The 22,701-nt window shown below is 42.8% G+C and overlaps 1 protein-coding gene across 1 annotated transcript in view; it reads left to right on the top strand.

Annotated features, from left to right (window-relative positions):
* Window positions 1-16,306: 16,306 nt before the first annotated feature.
* The window catches only part of LOC110507254 (nectin-1-like), a 184,741-nt gene continuing 178,346 nt past the window's right edge, over window positions 16,307-22,701 (top strand). Inside the window, exon 1 of the mRNA XM_036964625.1 lies at window positions 16,307-17,219. Coding sequence (XP_036820520.1) covers window positions 17,174-17,219 — 46 coding nt within the window. The 5' untranslated portion in view covers window positions 16,307-17,173. The remainder of the gene's footprint in view (window positions 17,220-22,701) is intronic.

Raw genomic sequence — 22,701 nt, forward strand, 5'->3', positions numbered from 1 at the left:
TGTTATATGTATGGGGGATACAATCTTCCCAGCTCTGCAGATTCTGCTGTGAGGAGGCAGAGTCATTAGATAATTTATTTTTGGTATTGTCCATATGTAGCTCGTTTTTGGTCACAGGTCCAGGAATGGCTGAAGAATTGCAACATTTACCTAGAACTAACGCTGCAGACAGCAATACTGGGTGATTGGAAAAGCCATAGTCAATCAATCAATAACATAATAATTATTTTAGCAAAAATGTTTATTTTTTTATTTACAATCTGTATAAGCTATGAGAATAGAAAGTTTCAAGTCGTTTGTGAAGCATCACAGCACAGTTGAAACATATATGGCAAATAGAACTCCAAAATGGATGATGTTGAGAGATAGATGGGAGGGGTTGAATGGAGCTGAAGGGTGGGACTGGATGATGTTGAGCGATAGATGGGAGGGGTTGAATGGAGCTGAAGGGTGGGACTGGATGATGTTGAGAGATAGATGGAGGGTTTGAATGGAGCTGAAGGGTGGGACTGTATGATGTTGAGAGATAGATCAAATCAAATCAAATTTGATTTGTCACATACACATGGTTAGCAGATGTTAATGCGAGTGTAGCGAAATGCTTGTGCCTCTAGTTCCGACAATGCAGTAATAACCAACAAGTAATCTAACTAACAATTCCAAAACTACTGTCTTATACACAGTGTAAGGGGATAAAGAATATGTACATAAGGATATATAAATGAGTGATACAGAGCAGCATAGGCAAGATACAGTAGATGGTATCGAGTACACATACATATGAGATGAGTATGTAAACAAAGTGGCATAGTTAAAGTGGCTAGTGATACATGTATTACATAAGGATGCAGTCGATGATATAGAGTACAGTATATACGTATGCATATGAGATGAATAATGTAGGGTAAGTAACATTATATAAGGTAGCATTGTTTAAAGTGGCTAGTGATATATTTACATCATTTCCCATCAATTCCATTATTAAAGTGGCTGGAGTTGAGTCAGTGTCAGTGTCAGTGTGTTGGCAGCAGCCACTCAATGTTAGTGGTGGCTGTTTAACAGTCTGATGGCCTTGAGATAGAAGCTGTTTTTCAGTCTCTCGGTCCCAGCTTTGATGCACCTGTACTGACCTCGCCTTCTGGATGATAGTGGGGTGAACAGGCAGTGGCTCGGGTGGTTGATGTCCTTGATGATCTTTATGGCCTTCCTGTGACATCGGGTGGTGTAGGTGTCCTGGAGGGCAGGTAGTTTGCCCCCGGTGATGCGTTGTGCAGACCTCACTACCCTCTGGAGAGCCTTACGGTTGTGGGCGGAGCAGTTGCCGTACCAGGCGGTGATACAGCCCGCCAGGATGCTCTCGATTGTGCATCTGTAGAAGTTTGTGAGTGCTTTTGGTGACAAGCCGAATTTCTTCAGCCTCCTGAGGTTGAAGAGGCGCTGCTGCGCCTTCTTCACAATGCTGTCTGTGTGAGTGGACCAATTCAGTTTGTCTGTGATGTGTATGCCGAGGAACTTAAAACTTGCTACCCTCTCCACTACTGTTCCATCGATGTGGATAGGGGGGTGTTCCCTCTGCAGTTTCCTGAATTCCACAATCATCTCCTTAGTTTTGTTGACGTTGAGTGTGAGGTTATTTTCCTGACACCACACTCCGAGGGCCGACACCTCCTCCCTGTAGGCCGTCTCGTCGTTGTTGGTAATCAAGCCTACCACTGTTGTGTCGTTCGCAAACTTGATGATTGAGTTGGAGGCGTGCGTGGCCACGCAGTCGTGGGTGAACAGGGAGTACAGGAGAGGGCTCAGAACGCACCCTTGTGGGGCCCCAGTGTTGAGGATCAGCGGGGAGGAGATGTTGTTGCCTACCCTCACCACCTGGGGGCGGCCCGTCAGGAAGTCCAGTACCCAGTTGCACAGGGCGGGGTCGAGACCCAGGGTCTCGAGCTTGATGACGAGCTTGGAGGGTACTATGGTGTTGAATGCCGAGCTGTAGTCGATGAACAGCATTCTCACATAGGTATTCCTCTTGTCCAGATGGGTTAGGGCAGTGTGCAGTGTGGTTGAGATTGCATCGTCTGTGGACCTATTTGGGCGGTAAGCAAATTGGAGTGGGTCTAGGGTGTCGGGTAGGGTGGAGGTGTAGGGTGGAGGTGAGGTTGAATGGAGCTGAAGGGTGGGACTGGATGACTAGTGTCCATATCCCCCGTGCATCCCGCAAAGGCGGAGGTGTTGCTAACATTTACGATAGCAAATTTAAATTTACAAAAAAAAAAGACGACGTTTTCGTCTTTTGAGCTTCTAGTCATGAAATCTATGCAGCCTACTCAATCACTTTTTATAGCTACTGTTTACAGGCCTCCTGGGCCATATACAGCGTTCTTCATTGAGTTCCCTGAATTCCTATCGTACCTTGTAGTCATAGCAGATAATATTCTAATCTTTGGTGACTTTAATATTCACATGGAAAAGTCCACAGACCCACTCCAAAAGGCTTTCGGAGCCATCATCGACTCAGTGGGTTTTGTCCAACATGTCTCTGGACCCACTCACTGTCACAGTCATACTCTGGACCTAGTTTTGTCCCATGGAATACATGTTGTGGATCTTAATGTTTTTCCTCATAATCCTGGACTATCGGACCACCATTTTATTACGTTTGCAATTGCAACAAATAATCTGCTCAGACCCCAACCAAGGAACATCAAAAGTCGTGCTATAAATTCACAGACAACACAAAGATTCCTTGATGTCCTTCCAGATTCCCTCTGTCTACCCAAGGACGCCAGAGGACAAAAATCAGTTAACCACCTAACTGAGGAACTCAATTTAACCTTGCGCAATACCCTAGATGCAGTTGCACCCCTAAAAACTAAAAACATTTCTCATAAGAAACTAGCTCCCTGGTACACAGAAAATACCTGAGCTCTGAAGCAAGCTTCCAGAAAATTGGAAGGGAAATGGCGCCACACCAAACTGTAAGTCTTCCGACTAGCTTGGGAAGACAGTACCGTGCAGTACCGAAGAGCCCTTACTGCTGCTCGATCATCCTATTTTTCTAACTTAATTGAGGAAAATAAGAACAATCCGAAATTCCTTTTCGATACTGTCGCAAAGATAACTAAAAAGCAGCATTCCCCAAGAGAGGATGGCTTTCACTTTAGCAGTGATAAATTCATGAACTTCTTTGAGGAAAAGATCATGATTATTAGAAAGGAAAGCAAATTACGGACTCCTCTTTAAATCTGCGTATTCCTTCAAAGCTCAGTTGTCCTGAGTCTGCACAACTCTGCCAGGACCTAGGATCAAGAGAGACGCTCAAGTGTTTTAGTACTGTATCTCTTGACACAATGATGAAAATAATCATGGCCTCTAAAACCTTCAAGCTGCATACTGGACCCTATTCCAGCTAAACTACTGAAAGAGCTGCTTCCTGTGCTTGGCCCTCCTATGTTGAAAATAATAAACGGCTCTCTATCCACCGGATGTGTACCAAACTCACTAAAAGTGGCAGTAATAAAGCCTCTCTTGAAAAAGCCAAACCTTGACCCAGAAAATATAAAAAACTATCGGCCTATATCGAATCTTCCATTCCTCTCAAAAATTTTAGAAAAGGCTGTTGCGCAGCAACTCACTGCCTTCCTGAAGACAAACAATGTATACGAAATGCTTCAGTCTGGTTTTAGACCCCATCATAGCACTGAGACTGCACTTGTGAAGGTAGTAAATTACCTTTTAATGGCATCGGACCGAGGATCTGCATCTGTCCTCGGGCTCCTAGACCTTAGTGCTGCTTTTGATACCATCGATCACCAAATTCTTTTGGAGAGATTGGAAACCCAAATTGGTCTACATGGACAAGTTCTGGCCTGGTTTAGATCTTATTTGTCGGAAAGATATCAGTTTGTCTCTGTGAATTGTTTGTCCTCTGACAAATCAACTGTACATTTCGGTGTTCCTCAAGGTTCCGTTTTAGGACCACTATTGTTTTCACTATATATTTTACCTCTTGGGGATGTCATTCGAAAACATAATGTTAACTTTCACTGCTATGCGGATGACACACAGCTGTACATTTCAATGAAACATGGTGAAGCCCCAAAATTGCCCTCGCTAGAAGCATGTGTTTCAGACATAAGGAAGTGGATGGCTGCAAACTTTCTACTTTTAAACTCAGACAAAACAGAGATGCTTGTTCTAGGTCCAAAGAAACAAAGAGATCTTCTGTTGAATCTGACAATTAATCTTAATGGTTGTACAGTCGTCTCAAATAAAACTGTGAAGGACCTCGGAGTTACTCTGGACCCTGATCTCTATTTTGAAGAACATATCAAGACCATTTCAAGGACAGCTTTTTTCCATCTACGTAACATTGCAAAAATCAGAAACTTTCTGTCCAAAAATGATGCAGAAAGTCACTTCTAGGTTAGACTACTGCAATGCTCTACTTTCCGGCTACCCGGATAAAGCACTAAATAAACTTCAGTTAGTGCTAAATACGGCTGCTAGAATCCTGACTAGAACCAAAAAATTTGATCATATTACTCCAGTGCTAGCCTCCCTACACTGGCTTCCTGTCAAAGCAAGGGCTGATTTCAAGGTTTTACTGCTAACCTACAAAGCATTACATAGGCTTCCTCCTACCTATCTCTCTGATTTAGTCCTGCCGTACATACCTACACGTACGCTACGGTCACAAGACGCAGGCCTCCTAATTGTCCCTAGAATTTCTAAGCAAACAGCTGGAGGCAGGGCTTTCTCCTATAGAGCTCCATTTTTTATGGAACGGTCTTGCCTACCCATGTCAGAGACGCAGACTCGGTCTCAAACTTTAAGTCTCTACTGAAGACTCATCTCTTCAGTGGGTCATATGATTGAGTGTAGTCTGGCCCAGGAGTGGGAAGGTGAACGGAAAGGCTTGGGAGCAACGAACCGCCCTTGCTGTCTCTGCTGGCCGGTTCCCCTCTTTCCATTGGGATCCTCTGCCTCTAACCCTATTACAGGGGCTGAGTCACTGGCTTATTGGGGCTCTTTCATACCGTTCCTGGGAGACGTGCGTCACATGAGTGAACCCCCCTTGGGTTGTGCTGTGGCGGAGATCTTTGTGGGCTATACTCAGCCTTGTCTCAGGATGGTAAGTTGGTGGTTGAAGATATCCCTCTAGTGGTGTGGGGGCTGTGCTTTGGCAAAGTGGGTGGGGTTATATCCTTCCTGTTTGGCCCTGTCCGGGGGTGTCCTCGGATGGGGCCACAGTGTCTCCTGACCCCTCTTGTCTCAGCCTCCAGTATTTATGCTGCAGTAGTTTATGTGTCGGGGGGCTAGGGTCAGTTTGTTATATCTGGAGTACTTCTCCTGTCCTATTCGGTGTCCTGTGTGAATTTAAGTGTGCTCTCTCTAATTCTCTCTTTCTCTCTTTCTTTCTCTCTCTCGGAGGAACTGAGCCCTAGGACCATGCCCCAGGACTACCTGACATGATGACTCCTTGCTGTCCCCAGTCCACCTGGCCGTGATGCTGCTCCAGTTTCAAATGTTCTGCCTTATTATTATTCGACCATGCTGGTCATTTATGAACATTTGAACATCTTGGCCATGTTCTGTTATAATGTCCACCCGGCACAGCCAGAAGAGGACTAGCCACCCCACATAGCCTGGTTACTCTCTAGGTTTCTTCCTAGGTTTTGGCCTTTCTAGGGAGTTTTTCCCAGCCACCGTGCTTCTACACCTGCATTGCTTGCTGTTTGGGGTTTTAGGCTGGGTTTCTATACAGCACTTTGAGATATCAGCTGATGTACGAAGGGCTATATAAATACATTTGATTTGATTTGATTTGATTATATATGTTCAGAACTTTTGTGAAATAGCACAGTTACAAATAGAAATCAAGTGGGATGGACATCAGAAATAGAGGAAGGACTAAAAACAAACAAAAAATAACTATTGTAAAATAGACTGTAAATGTAAAATGTGTATAAGATGTATAAATTGAAGGTAAAAGCCGAAGTGTTTATTAGTTTACTCCAATTGGGGGAAGGGTGGTAGGGTTTGCGGGGAATAATAATAAAGGGAAATTCTTTTAAAAAGTATGTATGTCTATATAGGTATGTATATATGTGTATATATATGCATGTGTGTATGGATATATATATATTTACCCCCAAAAATATATGGGGGATTGGAAATGATGCAGACAATTACATTGATGGAACCAATATTCTTTCCGCAATATTTAGCTGATCCACCCCTTTAAAAAAATAAAACAATAATAATAATAATAATAATAATGCTGCAGAAATCTGCTTTAAAACCAAATCCTTAGGATTTAGTGATCACATCTAGGAAAACTCAAGTTCCAAAGGCTGGGCCTAATAAAGTGTATAACAGGTCATACAAGATGTTTTGTAGTGATCCCTATGTTGATGATAAATAATATTTGCTGGTCTGGTGTGTAATGAGGAGCAAACAGACGCTGCTGGTCTGTGGTGTGTAATGAGGAGCAAACAGACGCTGCTGGTCTGTGGTGTGTAATGAGGAGCAAACAGACGCTGCTGGTCTGTGGTGTGTAATGAGGAGCAAACAGACGCTGCTGGTCTGTGGTGTGTAATGAGGAGCAAACAGACGCTGCTGGTCTGTGGTGTGTAATGAGGAGCAAACAGACGCTGCTGGTCTGTGGTGTGTAATGAGGAGCAACCAGACGCTGCTGGTCTGTGGTGTGTAATGAGCAATCATCACAAAACCCACTGTTATTGCAAATTCCTTTAATGATTATATCATTGGCAAGATTAGCAAACTTAGGCATGACATGCCAGCAACACATCCAAGTATATGCGACCAAATTATGAAAGACAAGAATTGCACTTTTGAATTCCGTAAAGTGAGTGTAGAAGAGGTGAACAAATCAACAACGACAAGCCACCAGGTTCTGACAACCTGGATGGAAAATTACTGAGGATTATAGTGGACAATATTGCCACTTCTATTTGCCAAATCAATCTAAACCTACTAGAAAGTGTGTGCCCTCAGGCCTGGAGGGAAGCTAAAGTCATTCCTCTACCCAAGAATATTAAAACCCCCTTTACTGGCTCAAATAGCCGACCAATCAGCCTGCTACCAACCCTTACTAAACTTTGGGGTTTTGGAGTTTGACCAGATACAATGCTATTTTACAGTGAACAAATTTACAACAAACATTCAGCATGATTATAGGGAAGGACATTCAACAAGTACAGCACTTACACAAATGACTGATGATTGGCTGAGAGAAATTGATGATAAAAAGATTGTGGGGCTGTTTTGTTAGACTTCAGTGCAGCTTTTGACATTATCGATCATAGTCTGCTGCTGGAAAAAACGTATGTGTTATGGCTCTGAGTAAAGCCAGAGTTTCTATGTATGTGGATGACTCAGCACTATACACGACAGCTACTACAGTAACTGAAATGACTGCAACACACAACAAAGAGCTGTAGTTCGTTTCAGAGTGGGTGGCAAAGAATAAGTTAGTCCTAAATATTTCTAAAAGTAAAAGCATTGTATTTGGAACAAATCCTTCACTAAACCCTAAACCTCAACTAAATATTATATTGAATAATGTGGAAATTGAGCAAGTTGAGGTGACTAAACTGCTTGGAGTAACCTTGGATTGTAAACTGTCATGGTCAAAACATGTTGATACAAGAGTAGCTAAGATGGGGAGAAGTCTGTCCATAATAAAGCGATGCTCTGCCTTCCCCCCCTGGGATATGTGGGACGCCACCTGGCCAACATCCAGTGAAAATGCAGAGCGCCAAATTCAAATAAATTACTATAAAATTTAACTTTGATGAAATCACACATTCAATATACCAAACTAAAGCTACACTTGTTGTGAATCCAGCCAACGTGTCAGATTTCAAAAATGCTTTACGGCGAAAGCAAACGATGCTATTATCTGAGGATAGCACTCCAGTAAACAAAGAGAGAAAAGCATATTTCAACCATGCAGGCGCGTCACAAAATACAGAAATAAAAATATAATTCATGCCTTACCTTTGACGAGCTTCTTCTGTTGGCACAAAGGGTCCTTTTGTTCGATTAATTCCGTCTATGTATATCCAAAATGTCCATGTATTTGGTGCGTTTGATCCAGAAAAACACTGGTTCCAACTGACTACAAAATATCTCAAAAGTTACCTGTAAGCATTGTCCAAACATTTCAAACTACTTTTGTAATACAACTTTAGGTATTTTTTTAACGTAAATAATCAATACAATTGAAGACAGGATATATTGCGTTCAATATCCTAGGAAAACAAAGTGGAGTGTGCGTTCAGGTCACGCACCACTAACAAAGAGTACACTTCCCTGGAGCCTCATTCTGAACAGAGTTACTTCTTCATTTCTCAAAGGAAAAACCTCAACCAATTTCTAAAGACTGTTGACATCCAGTGGAAGCGATAGGAATTGCAGGGAATTCAATGAAAACTGCTACTACCAGCAGTACTACACCTGCACCTGTCGACGACACAAGTTGTTCTGCTTCCACGAGCACATCCAATGCTAGTATCAGTAATTCTACATGTGTTGTTAGCCCAGCTAGCATGGACACTGACAGTTGCTAATCTGATGCATCCGAAGAGCTACTGCCCCCTTACCCAGGAAAGCACCGAACAACAGACAGGGATGTTGGACCATCGAAGAGGTGCAAATATGATGAGAACTACATTGATTTGGTTTCACTTATATCGGGAGTAGTGCCTTTCCTCAGCCACAGTGTGTAATATGTGCAAAAGTACTATCTCACAACTCAATGAAACCTTCACTCTTGCACAGACATTTGGAAACAAACCATAACAATTGGAAAAATAAGCTTTTTGAGTGAGTTTTTTGAGTGAAAATGAAGATGACTTTCGAGTGTTTTATTTTATTTTTATTTCACCTTTATTTAACCAGGTAGGCAAGTTGAGAACACCTTTATTTAACCAGGTAGGCTAGTTGAGAACACCTTTATTTAACCAGGTAGGCTAGTTGAGAACAAGTTCTCATTTACAATTGCGACCTGGCCAAGATAAAGCAAAGCAGTTCGACACATACAACAGAGTTACACATGGAGTAAAACAAACATACAGTCAATAATACAGTATAAACAAGTCTATATACGATGTGAGCAAATGAGGTGAGATAAGGGAGGTAAAGGCAAAAAAAGGCCATGGTGGCAAAGTAAATACAATATAGCAAGTAAAACACTGGAATGGTAGATTTGCAATGGAAGAATGTGCAAAGTAGAAATAAAAATAATGGGGTGCAAAAGAGCAAAATAAATAAATAAAATAAATACAGTAGGGAAAGAGGTAGTTGCTTGGGCTAAATTATGTACAGGTGCAGTAATCTGTGAGCTGCTCTGACAGTTGGTGCTTAAAGCTAGTGAGGGAGATAAGTGTTTCCAGTTTCAGAGATTTTTGTAGTTCGTTCCAGTCATTGGCAGCAGAGAACTGGAAGGAGAGGCGGCCAAAGAAAGAATTGGTTTTGGGTGTGACTAGAGAGATATACCTGCTGGAGCGCGTGCTACAGGTGGGTGATGCTATGGTGACCAGCGAGCTGAGATAAGGGGGGACTTTACCTAGCAGGGTCTTGTAGATGACATGGAGCCAGTGGGTTCGGCGACGAGTATGAAGCGAGGGCCAGCCAACGAGAACGTACAGGTCGCAATGGTGGGTAGTATATGGGGCTTTGGTGACAAAACGGATTGCACTGTGATAGACTGCATCCAATTTGTTGAGTAGGGTATTGGAGGCTATTTTGGATGGTCAGTTTTACAAGGGTATGTTTGGCAGCATGAGTGAAGGATGCTTTGTTGCGAAATAGGAAGCCAATTCTAGATTTAACTTAGGATTGGAGATGTTTGATGTGGGTCTGGAAGGAGAGTTTACAGTCTAACCAGACACCTAGGTATTTGTAGTTGTCCACGTATTCTAAGTCAGAGCCATCCAGAGTAGTGATGTTGGACAGGCGGGCAGCTGCAGGCAGCCATCGGTTGAAGAGCATGCATTTAGTTTTACTTGTATTTAAGAGCAATTGGAGGCCACGGAAGGAGAGTTGTATGGCATTGAAGCTTGCCTGGAGGGTTGTTAACACAGTGCCAGAAGTATACAGAATGGTGTCGTCTGCGTAGAGGTGGATCAGAGACTCACCAGCAGCAAGCGCGACATCATTGATGTATACAGAGAAGAGAGTCGGTCCAAGAATTGAACCCTGTGGCACCCCCATAGAGACTGCCAGAGGTCCGGACAGCAGACCCTCCGATTTGACACACTGAACTCTATCAGAGAAGTAATTGGTGAAGTAATTGGTGAACCAGGCGAGGCAATCATTTGAGAAACCAAGGCTGTCGAGTCTGCCGATGAGGATTTGGTGATTGACAGATTCGAAAGCCTTGGCCAGATCAATGAATACGGCTGCACAGTAATGTTTCTTATCGATGGCGGTTAAGATATCGTTTAGGACCTTGAGCGTGGCTGAGGTGCACCCATGACCAGCTCTGAAACCAGATTGCATAGCAGAGAAGGTATGGTGAGATTCAAAATGGTCGGTAATCTGTTTGCTTTCGAAGACCTTATAAAGGCAGGGTAGGATACATATAGGTCTGTAGCAGCTTGGGTCAAGAGTGTCCCCCCCTTTGAAGAGGGGGATGACCGCAGCTGCTTTCCAATCTTTGGGAATCTCAGACGACACGAAAGAGAGGTTGAATAGGCTAGTAATAGGGGTGGCAACAATTTTGGCAGATCATTTTAGAAAGAAAGGTTCCAGATTGTCTAACCCGGCTGATTTGTAGGGGTCCAGATTTTGCAGCTCTTTCAGAACATCAGCTGACTGGATTTGGGAGAAGGATAAATGGGGAAGGCTTGGGCGAGTTGCTGTGGGGGGTGCAGTGCTGTTGACCGGGGTAGGAGTAGCCAGGTGGAAAGCATGGCCAGCTGCAGAAAAATGCTTATTGAAAATCTCAATTATGGTGGATTTATCAGTGGTGACAGTGTTTCCTATCTTCAGTGCAGTGGGCAGCTGAGAGGAGGTGTTCTTATTCTCCATGGACTTTACAGTGTCCCAGAACTTTTTTGAGTTAGTGTTGCAGGAAGCAAATTTCTGCTTGAAAAAGCTAACCTTGGCTTTTCTAACTGCCTGTGTATAATGGTTTCTAGCTTCCCTGAACAGCTGCATATCACGGGGGCTGTTCGATGCTAATGCAGAACGCCATAGGATGTTTTTGTGTTGGTTAAGGGCAGTCAGGTCTGGGTAGAACCAAAGGCTATATCTGTTCCTGGTTCTAAATTTATTGAATGGGGCAGCTTATTTAAGATGGTTAGGAAGGCATTTAAAAAAAATAACCAGGCATCCTCTACTGACGGGATGAAATCAATATCCTTCCAGGATACCCCGGCCAGGTCGATTAGAAAGGCCTGCTCGCTGAAGTGTTTCAGGGGTGTATTTAGAGGGCAAGTTGGTTAGGATGATATCTATGAGGGTGCCCGTGTTTAAGGCTTTGGGGAGGTACCTGGTAGGTTCATTGATAATTTGTGTGAGATTGAGGGCATCAAGCTTAGATTGTAGGATGGCTGGTGTGTTAAGCATGTTCCAGTTTAGGTCGCCTAGCAGCACGAGCTCTGAAGATAGATGGGGGGCAATCAGTTCACATATTGTGTCCATAGCACAGCTGGGGGCAGAGGGTGGTCTATAGCAGGCGGCAACGGTGAGAGACTTGTTTTTAGAGAGTAGGATTTTTAAAAGTAAAGTTCAAATTGTAGAACAGAACTCTGCAGGCTATCTTTGCAGTAGATTGCAACACCGCCCCCTTTGGCAGTTCTATCTTGTCTGAAAATGTTGTAGTTTGGGATGAAAATTTCAGAATTTTTGGTGGTCTTCCTAAGCCAGGATTCAGACACGGCTAGAACAGTTGGTTGGCAGAGTGTGCTAAAACAGTGAATAAAACAATCTAAGGGAGGAGGCTTCTAATGTTAACATGCATGAAACCAAGGCTATTATGGTTACAGAAGTCATCAAAAGAGAGCGCCTGGGGAATAGGAGTGGAGCTAGGCACTGCAGGGCCTGGATTCACCTCTACATCGCCAGAGGAACAGAGGAGGAGTAGGATAAGGGTACGGCTAAAAGCAATAAGAATTGGTCGTCTAGAACGTCTGGAACAGAGAGTAAAAGGAGGTTTCTGGGGGCGATAAAATAGCTTCAAGGTATAATGTACAGACAAAGGTATGGTAGGATGTGAATACAGTGGAGGTAAACCTAGGTATTGAGTGATGATGAGAGAGATATTGTCTCTAGAAACAGCATTGAAACCAGGAGATGTCATCGCATGTATGGGTGGTGGAACTAATAGGTTGGATAAGGTATAGTGAGCAGGAGCAGTGAGCTCTACAGTGAAATAAGCCAATAAACACTAACCAGAACAGCAATGGACAAGGCATATTGACTTTAAGGAGAGGCATGCTTAGTCGAGTGATCAAAAGGGTCCAGTGAGTAGTGAGGTTGATTGGGGTCACGGCGATTTAGACAGCTAGCCAGGCCATCGGTAGCAAGCTAGCATAGGATGGGGTCTGTTATTAGCCACCTCGTGCGTTTCCGTCGGTAGGATTAGTGGGGTTCCGTGTGGTAGAGGAGATGAATCCAATTTGCAAAAAAAAAAACAATAGATATAGTTATAGAGGCCCAAGAAAAAATCAATAAATAAAAATAAAACAAAGTAGTAGTAAGACATGTATAAAAGCAACAGATACCATTAATAAGAGGGGCGCGAAGCGTCTTATATGGTGAGCTACCGAGTGGCTGGGACAGGGCACCATACTATTGTGGAGGACTTCATTATTCCTGCTGCCGTGGATATGGACAATGCTTGGGGAAAAGGCCAAAAATATTATACAAACAATGCCTTCATCAAACAACACTGTTTCACAACGCATCAGTGACATGGCAGGAGATGTTTTGAAACAATTATTGCTTCACATACAAGCCAGTGAATTATATGCGTTACAGCTGTATGAGTCAACAGATGTGACGGGCCTGGCACAGCTCCTGGTATATGTCTGTTACAGCTGGATGAGTCAACAGACGTGACGGGCCTGGCACAGCTCCTGGTATATGTCCGTTACGTTTATAGGGGGTCAATTAAGGAAGACATCCTCTTCCGCAAACCACTGGAAACCAGGACAACAGGAGATAATATTTTTAAAGTACTGGACAGCTTTGTGACATCAAATGGCCTTTGGTGGTCAAGAAGTGTTGGTATCTGTACTGATGGCTTTAAAGCCTGACAGGGAGACATAGTGGAGTGGTAACGCGCGTGCAAGCAGTTGCTCCCGACACCACTTGGGTACACTGCAGCATCCACCGAGAGGCTCTTGCTTCCAAGGGAATACCTAACAGCTTGAAAGACGTTTTGGACACTACAGTGAAAATGGTTAACTTTGTTAAAAAAAGGCCCCTGAACTCTGGTGTATTTTTTGCACTATGCAACGATATGGGCAGCGACCATGTAACCATGACCAGGTAAAACTTTTACAACATACAGAAGTGTGCTGGTTATCAAGGGGCAAAGTATTGACACGTTTTTGTAAATTGAGAGACGAGCTTAAAGTTTTCTTCACTGACCATCATTTTCACTTGTCTGACCGCTTGATGATGACGAGTTTCTCACATGACTGGCCTATCTGGGTGATGTTTTTTCTCGCCTGAATGATCTGAATCTACGATTACAGGGACTCTCTGCAACTATATTCAATGTGCGGGACAAAATTGAGGCTATGATCAAGAAGTCTTTCCATCATTGTATGATTTTTTGTGTGCAAATTAACTCAAGCTATATCACTCAAATGTGATATAGGGAAGCACCTGAGTGAGTTGGGTGCGCAGTTACGCAGGTACTTTCCCGAAACGGATGACACAAACAACTGGATTCGTTATCCCTTTCATGCCCTGCCTCCAGTCCACTTACCGACATCTGAACAAGAGAGCCTCATTGAAATTGCAACAAGCGGTTCTGTGAAAATTGAATTTAATCAGAAGCCACAGCCCGATTTCTGGATAGGGCTGCGCTCAGAGTATCCTGCCTTGGCAAATCGTCTGTTAAGACACTGATGAACTTTGTAACCACCTACCGATGTGAGAGTGGATTCTCAGCCCTCACTAGCATGAAAACTAAATACAGGCACAGACTGTGTGCGGAAAATGATTTAAGACTGAGACTCTCTCCAATACAACCCAACATTGCAGAGTTATGTGCATCCTTTCAAGCACACCCTTCTCATTAACCTGTGGTGAGTTTTTTACCATTTTTGATTAAGATTAATTAAGATTTTATATGTAAGATGGTTAAATAAAGAGCAAAATGATTGATTATTATAATATTATTATTTGTGCCCTGGTCCTATAGGAGCTCTTGGTCACTTCCCACGAGCCGGGTTGTGACAAAAACTCACCCTCATTCTAATGTTTCATGTATAGTATATCGTATAGCGTGTGTGGCAGGCTTACAATGATGGCAAAAAAACAACATTTGAGAGTGCGCTGTCTCTGGTGCTAGAGGGGGTACGCAGCTGGTTCAAGGTTTGAAGGGGTACGGAACTATAAAAAGGTTGGGAACCACTGCACTAGACAATTCACGTGTACAGTACTTGTTCTGTATGAAGGATAGAGGAAAACGTGTAGGCAAATGACCTTGTGTTGTCATGTCCATCTTCACTAGTAATGTCTGGGATGCATGGATATTGCACATGCTACAAGTCCCACTCCGATGGGTTATTTGTAGTGCAAGACAGCCTTTGATCCCATCATCTGAAATGTCTCTTAGTTCAAGGACGAGCTCTTTCTTAATTCTTAGCGATAACATCTGCCTTGTTTTCACACCAACTGCAAATAATAAAACAATGTACAGTATGTGTGTTTGTTTTCCAAACCTTTCAGAACAAAGTGTTCATCGGTTGTGCGACAAGGGAATGAGAGACCGTCTGTTGTGTGAGTTGACAGAAAACACAGTACCTGTTATAGAAAGATGTAGTAGAGTGATACAGTTTTATGATGTTCCTGTTGTAATCATTCATTTTGAATTATTCATGAAATGAATGAAGCCATCTAATGAAATGTAGATGGCTTGAATCAGGTTTCATTTTGTGTTTCATGTAAACTCTACACAGTTGCGTTCTGTGACTGTCACAAAGTAGGCTGATACTCCATTTGAGCAACATCCATCGGTTAGGCTGCCAACTGCAATATGAATGTCAATACACACAATAGATTGACTGGAATGGTGATTTCCCACAGTCAGTCTTGCAATAAGAGCTAACATGCTAATACCTCTGTAACCTCTATATAGCTGTGTTCTGTGAGTGTCACTGAGTAGGCTGATACCCCATTTAACGGGGGCATAATCCATAAATCAAATCACATTTATTTATATAGCCCTTCGTACATCAGCTGATATCTCAAAGTGCTGTACAAAAACCCAGCCTAAAACCCCAAACAGCAACCAATGCAGGTGTAGAAGCAAGGTGGCTAGGAAAAACTCCCTAGAAAGGCCAAAACCTAGGAAGAAACCTAGAGAGGAAGCAGGCTATGAGGGGTGGCCAGTCCTCTTCTGGCTGTGCCGGGTGGAGATTATAACAGAACATGGCCAAGATGTTCAAATGTTCATAAATGACCAGCATGGTCAAATAATAATAATCACAGTAGTTGTCGAGGGTGCAGCAAGTTAGCACCTCAGGTGCTGAACAGTTGAAACTGGAGCAGCAGCACGGCCAGGTGGACTGGGGACAGCAAGGAGTCATCATGCCAGGTAGTCCTGATTCATGGTCCTAGGGCTCAGGTCCTCCGAGAGAGAGAAAGAAAGAGAGAAAGAGAGAATTAGAGAGAGCATACTTAAATTCACACAGGACACCGGATAAGCCAGGAGAAGTACTCCAGATATAACAAACTGACCCCAGCCCCCCGACACATAAACTACTGCAGCATAAATACTGGAGGCTGAGACAGGAGGGGTCAGGAGACCATAGACCAATCCATAGGTTGAAATATACAGTAAGTATGCCCCCAATGCAATTATAAAGTGTAATACATCCACAGTGCGATTTAAATTGATTAAAATTAACTCATTGTCTTTCGTTGAATTTATATAAAAACAGTCAGACCTTGATTAGCATTATCTAGTGCAAACATGGCATGATTCCACTATTTGTATCCGTTTGAATCACTTTCAAATGGGGAATTTTATTTTGAAGGCGAACCGCAAATTCCACTATTGTGGCTAATTCTTATTGTGGCTCGCTTCACATAGGTGTCTAACGTCACCGATTCGGGTTTGACTCCGGGCTTGTCAGCTAGGTTACATTACGCCAGGTCAGGTTGTGGCGTCTATGTGGGGGAAATCCGCATAGCGGGATTGCATGCTGTTTTATGAAAGAATACCTAGTATTTTTGTCGAATAAACTACCGGATACAAATCTGCTCTGAGTCCACGGAGGGAGTAAAAACATATACAAATCCTGATTCCATTGCCGGCAGAAAGAGGGAACTTCGGCTTTTGTTTTGTTCTAAAAAAACAAGTGAAGAAGACCTTTGCAGATCTGTCTGTTGGATATGATCTGAATTGTAACGAGGCAAATCATTTTGAACTATCCATTGTGTTTCATGGAACTTGCCATTGGGGGCATCGAGCACCTCCCGCCCCTTCGCCTCTATCCCAAAATACTGGAGGCTATAGCAATAGCAGTGACGACCTGCAGCATTGGATGAGACACGGGATCCAAGGTACACTTGACCACAATAGAAACCTGTTTTGGACGATTTCTGCTCCCCCGCATCGTTTACCTAACTCCGTTAGATAGGTACGCATCATCTCGTTTGTTCGGTTGTGCGTAAACAAAGCTCCTTGGATATCTTCGGCAGATCTCAACGCCAATCTACCGTACGGACACCGATTCGTGGTGCGTAGTTCAAAAGCTACTGGTCGTTGGAATAACTACAGTCAGTCAATAATTGATGCTTTCCACGTCGGCTCATTAGCTTGAAACTAGTTCCAAATCGGCATCGGTTCTGAAGGTAACGGCGTATTCCCAACATACCTGGTCCAAACCATTTGGAGTGAATTGATCCAGTCCACTAAGGGGAAGCTATCAGAGAAGTTCCGGAGAGTTGAAGCGCCGTGGCGATGTTGGCGAGTGTTTGGATTGTCCTCCTGGCTGTGAACATAGAAGGTAAGCACTCGAAATACAATGCACATTGTTTTATTCGTTTTATTTCTCTATGGATACGCTAGTTGTGTCATTTCGTATCAATATTTAGCAGAATGGGTTTTAGAATTACATGTCAACAAATACATGTTTTATGTTTCATATTAGCAGCCAAATGCCTAGCCGATATTTTAAGAATACATTTAAACACATTTTCAGTTCACATATTTGCAATGCAAATAATTAGTTATTTTACAAATAGATTTCTATTGCATTTCGTTACGACAATTCCATGTCAGCAGGCTACGTGCAGTGAAATGACCGTGATAACAGGTAGATGGCGATAGTGATGTAGAGGCTCAATACCCATAAACATGTCCATACAACATAGCATAATGACGAGACGCAGTTCCTATTTGTTTAGCCCAGGTGATCACAAGGCTCGCAACCTCCCAGAAGTATGCCTAGTTAGATATCAACATACTGTACCAGGGGAGGTCGGGTAGTAGGCTATGTTCTGTTCAATAACCTTTTGGATGATTTTAGAGATATTTCTAAGGCTGTAGAAAATATGATAGACTACATATTTTGGGGGGAAATGTCACTTATAAAAATGCCTTATTCTCTAGTGTTTATAAACATTGCAACAAAATAACAATGCAATACATTGCTACTATATTGTATATCAAATGTTATTGGTCACATGCACATATTTAGCAGATGTTATTGTGGGTGTTGTGAAATACTTCCTAGCTCCAACAGTGCAGTAGTATCTAACAATTCACAACAATAAACACAAATCTAAAAGTTACAAAAATGGAATTAAGAAATATGTAAATATTACATGGATCAATGTCGGATTGGCATTGACTAAAATACAGTAGAATAGAATACAGTATATACAAATGAGATGTAAGCATTATTAAAGTGACTAGTGTTGCATTATTAAAGTGGCCAGTGATTCCAAGTCTATGTATATGGGGCAGCAGCCTCTAAGGTGCAGGGTTACGTAACCGGGTGGAAGCCAGGTAGTGGTGGCTATTTAACAGTCTGATGGCCTTGACGTAGAAGTTGTTTTTCAGTCTCTCAGTCCCAGCTTTGATGCACCTGTGCTGAATTTGCTTTCTGGATGATAGCGGGGTGAACAGGCAGTGGCTCATGGAGGTTGATGTCCTTGATGATCTTTGTCCTTCCTGTGACATCGGGTGGTGTAGGTGTCATGGAGGGCAGGCAGTGTGCCGCCGATGATGCGTTGTGCAGACCTCACTACCACCTGGAGAGCCTTACGGTTGTGGGCGGAGCAGTTGCCGTACCAGGCGGTGAAAAAGCCAGACAGGATGCTTTCAATTGTGTATCTGTAAAAGTTTGTGAGGGTCTTAGGTGCCTGCCAAGCGGAATTTATTAAGCCTCCTGAGGTTGAAGAGGCACTGTTGCGCCTTCTTCACCACACTGTCTGTGTGGGTGGACCATTTCAGATTGTATAGTATAAAATGCATCAATGAAACATATTCCTACTATATAATGGGGCATATCATTATGCTAAACATGAAACAACGTATTTAAAAAGGCCTATGCTTGTTCATAATCTGGTTTTCACACCATCTGAATGGAACAGCTATAGCAGCCTCTACTCAGACACCATCTGAATGGAACAGCTATAGCAGCCTCTACTCAGACACCATCTGAATGGAATAGTTATAGCAGCCTCTACTCAGACACCATCTGAATGGAACAGCTATAGCAGCCTCTACTCAGACACCATCTGAATGGAATAGTTATAGCAGCCTCTAATCAGACACCATCTGAATGGAACAGCTATAGCAGCCTCTACTCAGACACCATCTGAATGGAACAGCTATAGCAGCCTCTACTCAGACACCATCTGAATGGAACAGCTACAGCAGCCTCTACTCAGACACCATCTGAATGGAATAGCTATAGCAGCCTCTACTCAGACACCATCTGAATGGAACAGCTATAGCAGCCTCTACTCAGACACCATCTGAATGGAACAGCTATAGCAGCCTCTAATCAGACACCATCTGAATGGAACAGCTATAGCAGCCTCTACTCAGACACCATCTGAATGGAACAGCTATAGCAGCCTCTACTCAGACACCATCTGAATGGAATAGTTATAGCAGCCTCTACTCAGACACCATCTGAATGGAACAGCTATAGCAGACTCTAATCAGACACCATCTGAATGGAACATCTATAGCAGCCTCTACTCAGACACCATCTGAATGGAACAGCTCTAGCAGCCTCTACTCAGACACCATCGGAATGGAATAGTTATAGCAGCCTCTACTCAGACACCATCTGAATGGAACAGCTATAGCAGCCTCTACTCAGACACCATCTGAATGGAATAGTTATAGCAGCCTCTACTCAGACACCATCTGAATGGAACAGCTATAGCAGCCTCTACTCAGACACCATCTGAATGGAACAGCTATAGCAGCCTCTACTCAGACACCATCTGAATGGAACAGCTATAGCAGCCTCTACTCAGACACCATCTGAATGGAACAGCTATAGCAGCCTCTACTCAGACACCATCTGAATGGAACAGCTATAGCAGCCTCTACTCAGACACCATCTGAATGGAATAGTTATAGCAGCCTCTACTCAGACACCATCTGAATGGAACAGCTCTAGCAGCCTCTACTCAGACACCATCTGAATGGAATAGTTATAGCAGCCTCTACTCAGACACCATCTGAATGGAACAGCTCTAGCAGCCTCTACTCAGACACCATCTGAATGGAACAGCTCTAGCAGCCTCTACTCAGACACCATCTGAATGGAATAGTTATAGCAGGCTCTACTCAGACACCATCTGAATGGAATAGTTATAGCAGGCTCTACTCAGACACCATCTGAATGGAATAGTTATAGCAGGCTCTACTTGGCTTGATGTGTCCACATCTGCTCTAAGGGATGACATCATCAACCATCAAACTACCAATGTGTTCTTCCTGGTACAAACAGATAATTACACAGTAACGACACATAGTGAAGACATTATTGTTCTAAACTAATATTGCCAATCTTATTTCCCCATGGGACAATTAAGTATTTATTCATTATAACGCACTGGTGAGTGATTGATCATTGGAAGAGAAATCAACCATTGAAGTGGCAATTATAATTTTTTTGACTGTGGGATCTTTGATTGTGAAATACTACTGTAGTTTGAAGAGGGACGTTTAAAACATCTAATATATTTGTGCATATTTACATGAGACAGAGGGCCATCCAATGGGTAGTCATGCATCACTTTCTATAGGGCTTGTATATTTCTGTGGGCAGAGATGTCATAAATCAGGGATTATACACTACGCAGTAATTCTCTGTAAAGCTGCAGTGTGTTTGTGAGAGCGGAGTTTGCTGTGTCCGTAAATCCAGGATTAAAGCAAGCAATTTGAATGAATGGTATGGATACCAACCGTGCCCCACCTTCCCTACACCCTACCACCTGTTTTCAGCATTGTGACTTAGATGGAGCCTTTCCTTCCTTTCATTACAAACCGTGGATATATCCCAAATGGCACCCTGTATCCTATATAGGGTGCTACTCTTGACAAGAGCCCTATGGAAATAGATGCCATTTGAGACTCTCCATGTCTGACTGTCTTTTGTCTCAGTGTAGTGTACCTACCGGAGGAAACCGCTTACTGAAATAATACCAGGCCATTATTAAAATCACTTTAAGCTTCCGCTCTGTAAATTATCTTTGGAAATACAGCCTTTTAAGTGTGAAATGTGTAGTTGTGAGACTGGTTTACTGGTTGATACATGCATACATCTATAGAGAGGTGTAGTACTGTAGAGTAGAGTTAGACCGATTATGATTTTTCAACGCCGATACCGATTATTGAAGGACCAAAAAAAAGCAGATTCCGATTAATCGGCCAATTTTGTTTTGTTTTTTGTTGTAATAATGACAATTACAACAATACTGAATGAACACTTATTTTAACTTAATATAATACATCAATAAAAATCTATTTAACCTCAAATAAATAATGCACCCCGCTAACTAGCTAGCCATTTCACATCGGTTACACCAGCCATTAGGCTAATAGGCTTGAAGTCATAAACAGCTCTGTGCTTGTGAAGAGCTGCTGGCAAAACGCACAAAAGTGCTATTTGAATGAATGCTTACGAGCCTGCTGCTGCCTACCATCGCTCAGTCAGACTGCTCTATCAAATCATAGACTTAATTATAACATATCATGCAGAAATGCAAGCCTTTGGTCATTAATATGGTAGAATCCGGAAACTATAATTTCGAAAACAAAACGTTTATTATTTCAGTGAAATATGGAACCGTTCGGTATTTTAATAACGGGTGTCATCCCTAAGTCTAAATATTCTTGTTACATTGCACAACCTTCAATGTTAGGTCATAATTACGTAAAATTCTGGCAAATTAGTTCGCAATGAGCCAGGCTCAAACTGTTGCATATACCCTGACTCTGCGTGCAATGAACGCAAGAAGAATGACACAATTTCACCTGGTTAATATTGCCTGCTAACCTGGATTTATTTTAGCTAAATATGCAGGTTTAAAAATATATACTTCTGTGTATTGTGTTTATGGTTAGGTACAGTCGTCCAATGATTGTGCTTTTTTCGCAAATGCGCTTTTGTTAAATCATCCCCCAGCGTTGCATCGATTATATGCAACGCAGGACACGCTAGATAAACTTGTAATATCTTCGTTCTGCCCCTGAACAAGGAAGTTAACCCACCGTTCCTAGGCTGTCATTGAAAATAAGAATATGTTCTTAACTTACTTGTCTTGTTAAATAAAGGTATATAAAATAAATAAATCGGGGCCAAAAAATACAGATTTCCAATTGTTATGAAAACTTGAAATCGGCCCTAATTAATCGGCCATTCCAATTAATCGGCCGACCTCTACTGTCGAGAGGTGTGGTACTGTAGAGAGGTGTGGTACTGTAGAGAGGTGTGGTACTGTAGAGAGGTGTGGTACTGTAGAGAGGTGTAGTACTGTAGAGGTGTGGTACTGTAGAGAGGTGTGGTACTGTAGAGAGGTGTGGTACTGTAGAGAGGTGTGTAGTACTGTAGAGAGGTGTGTAGTACTGTAGAGAGGTGTGGTACTGTAGAGAGGTGTGGTACTGTAGAGATGTGTGGTACTGTAGAGAGGTGTGGTACTGTAGAGAGGTGTGTAGTACTGTAGAGAGGTGTGGTACTGTAGAGAGGTGTGGTACTGTAGAGAGGTGTGGTACTGTAGAGGTGTGTAGTACTGTAGAGAGGTGTGTAGTACTGTAGAGAGGTGTGTAGTACTGTAGAGAGGTGTGGTACTGTAGAGAGGTGTGGTACTGTAGAGAGGTGTGTAGTACTGTAGAGAGGTGTGTAGTACTGTAGAGAGGTGTGGTACTGTAGAGAGGTGTGGTACTGTAGAGAGGTGTGGTACTGTAGAGAGGTGTGGTACTGTAGAGAGGTGTGTAGTACTGTAGAGAGGTGTGTAGTA

Source organism: Oncorhynchus mykiss, chromosome 27 (assembly GCF_013265735.2).
Source record: "Oncorhynchus mykiss isolate Arlee chromosome 27, USDA_OmykA_1.1, whole genome shotgun sequence".
Classification (NCBI taxonomy): domain Eukaryota; kingdom Metazoa; phylum Chordata; class Actinopteri; order Salmoniformes; family Salmonidae; genus Oncorhynchus; species Oncorhynchus mykiss.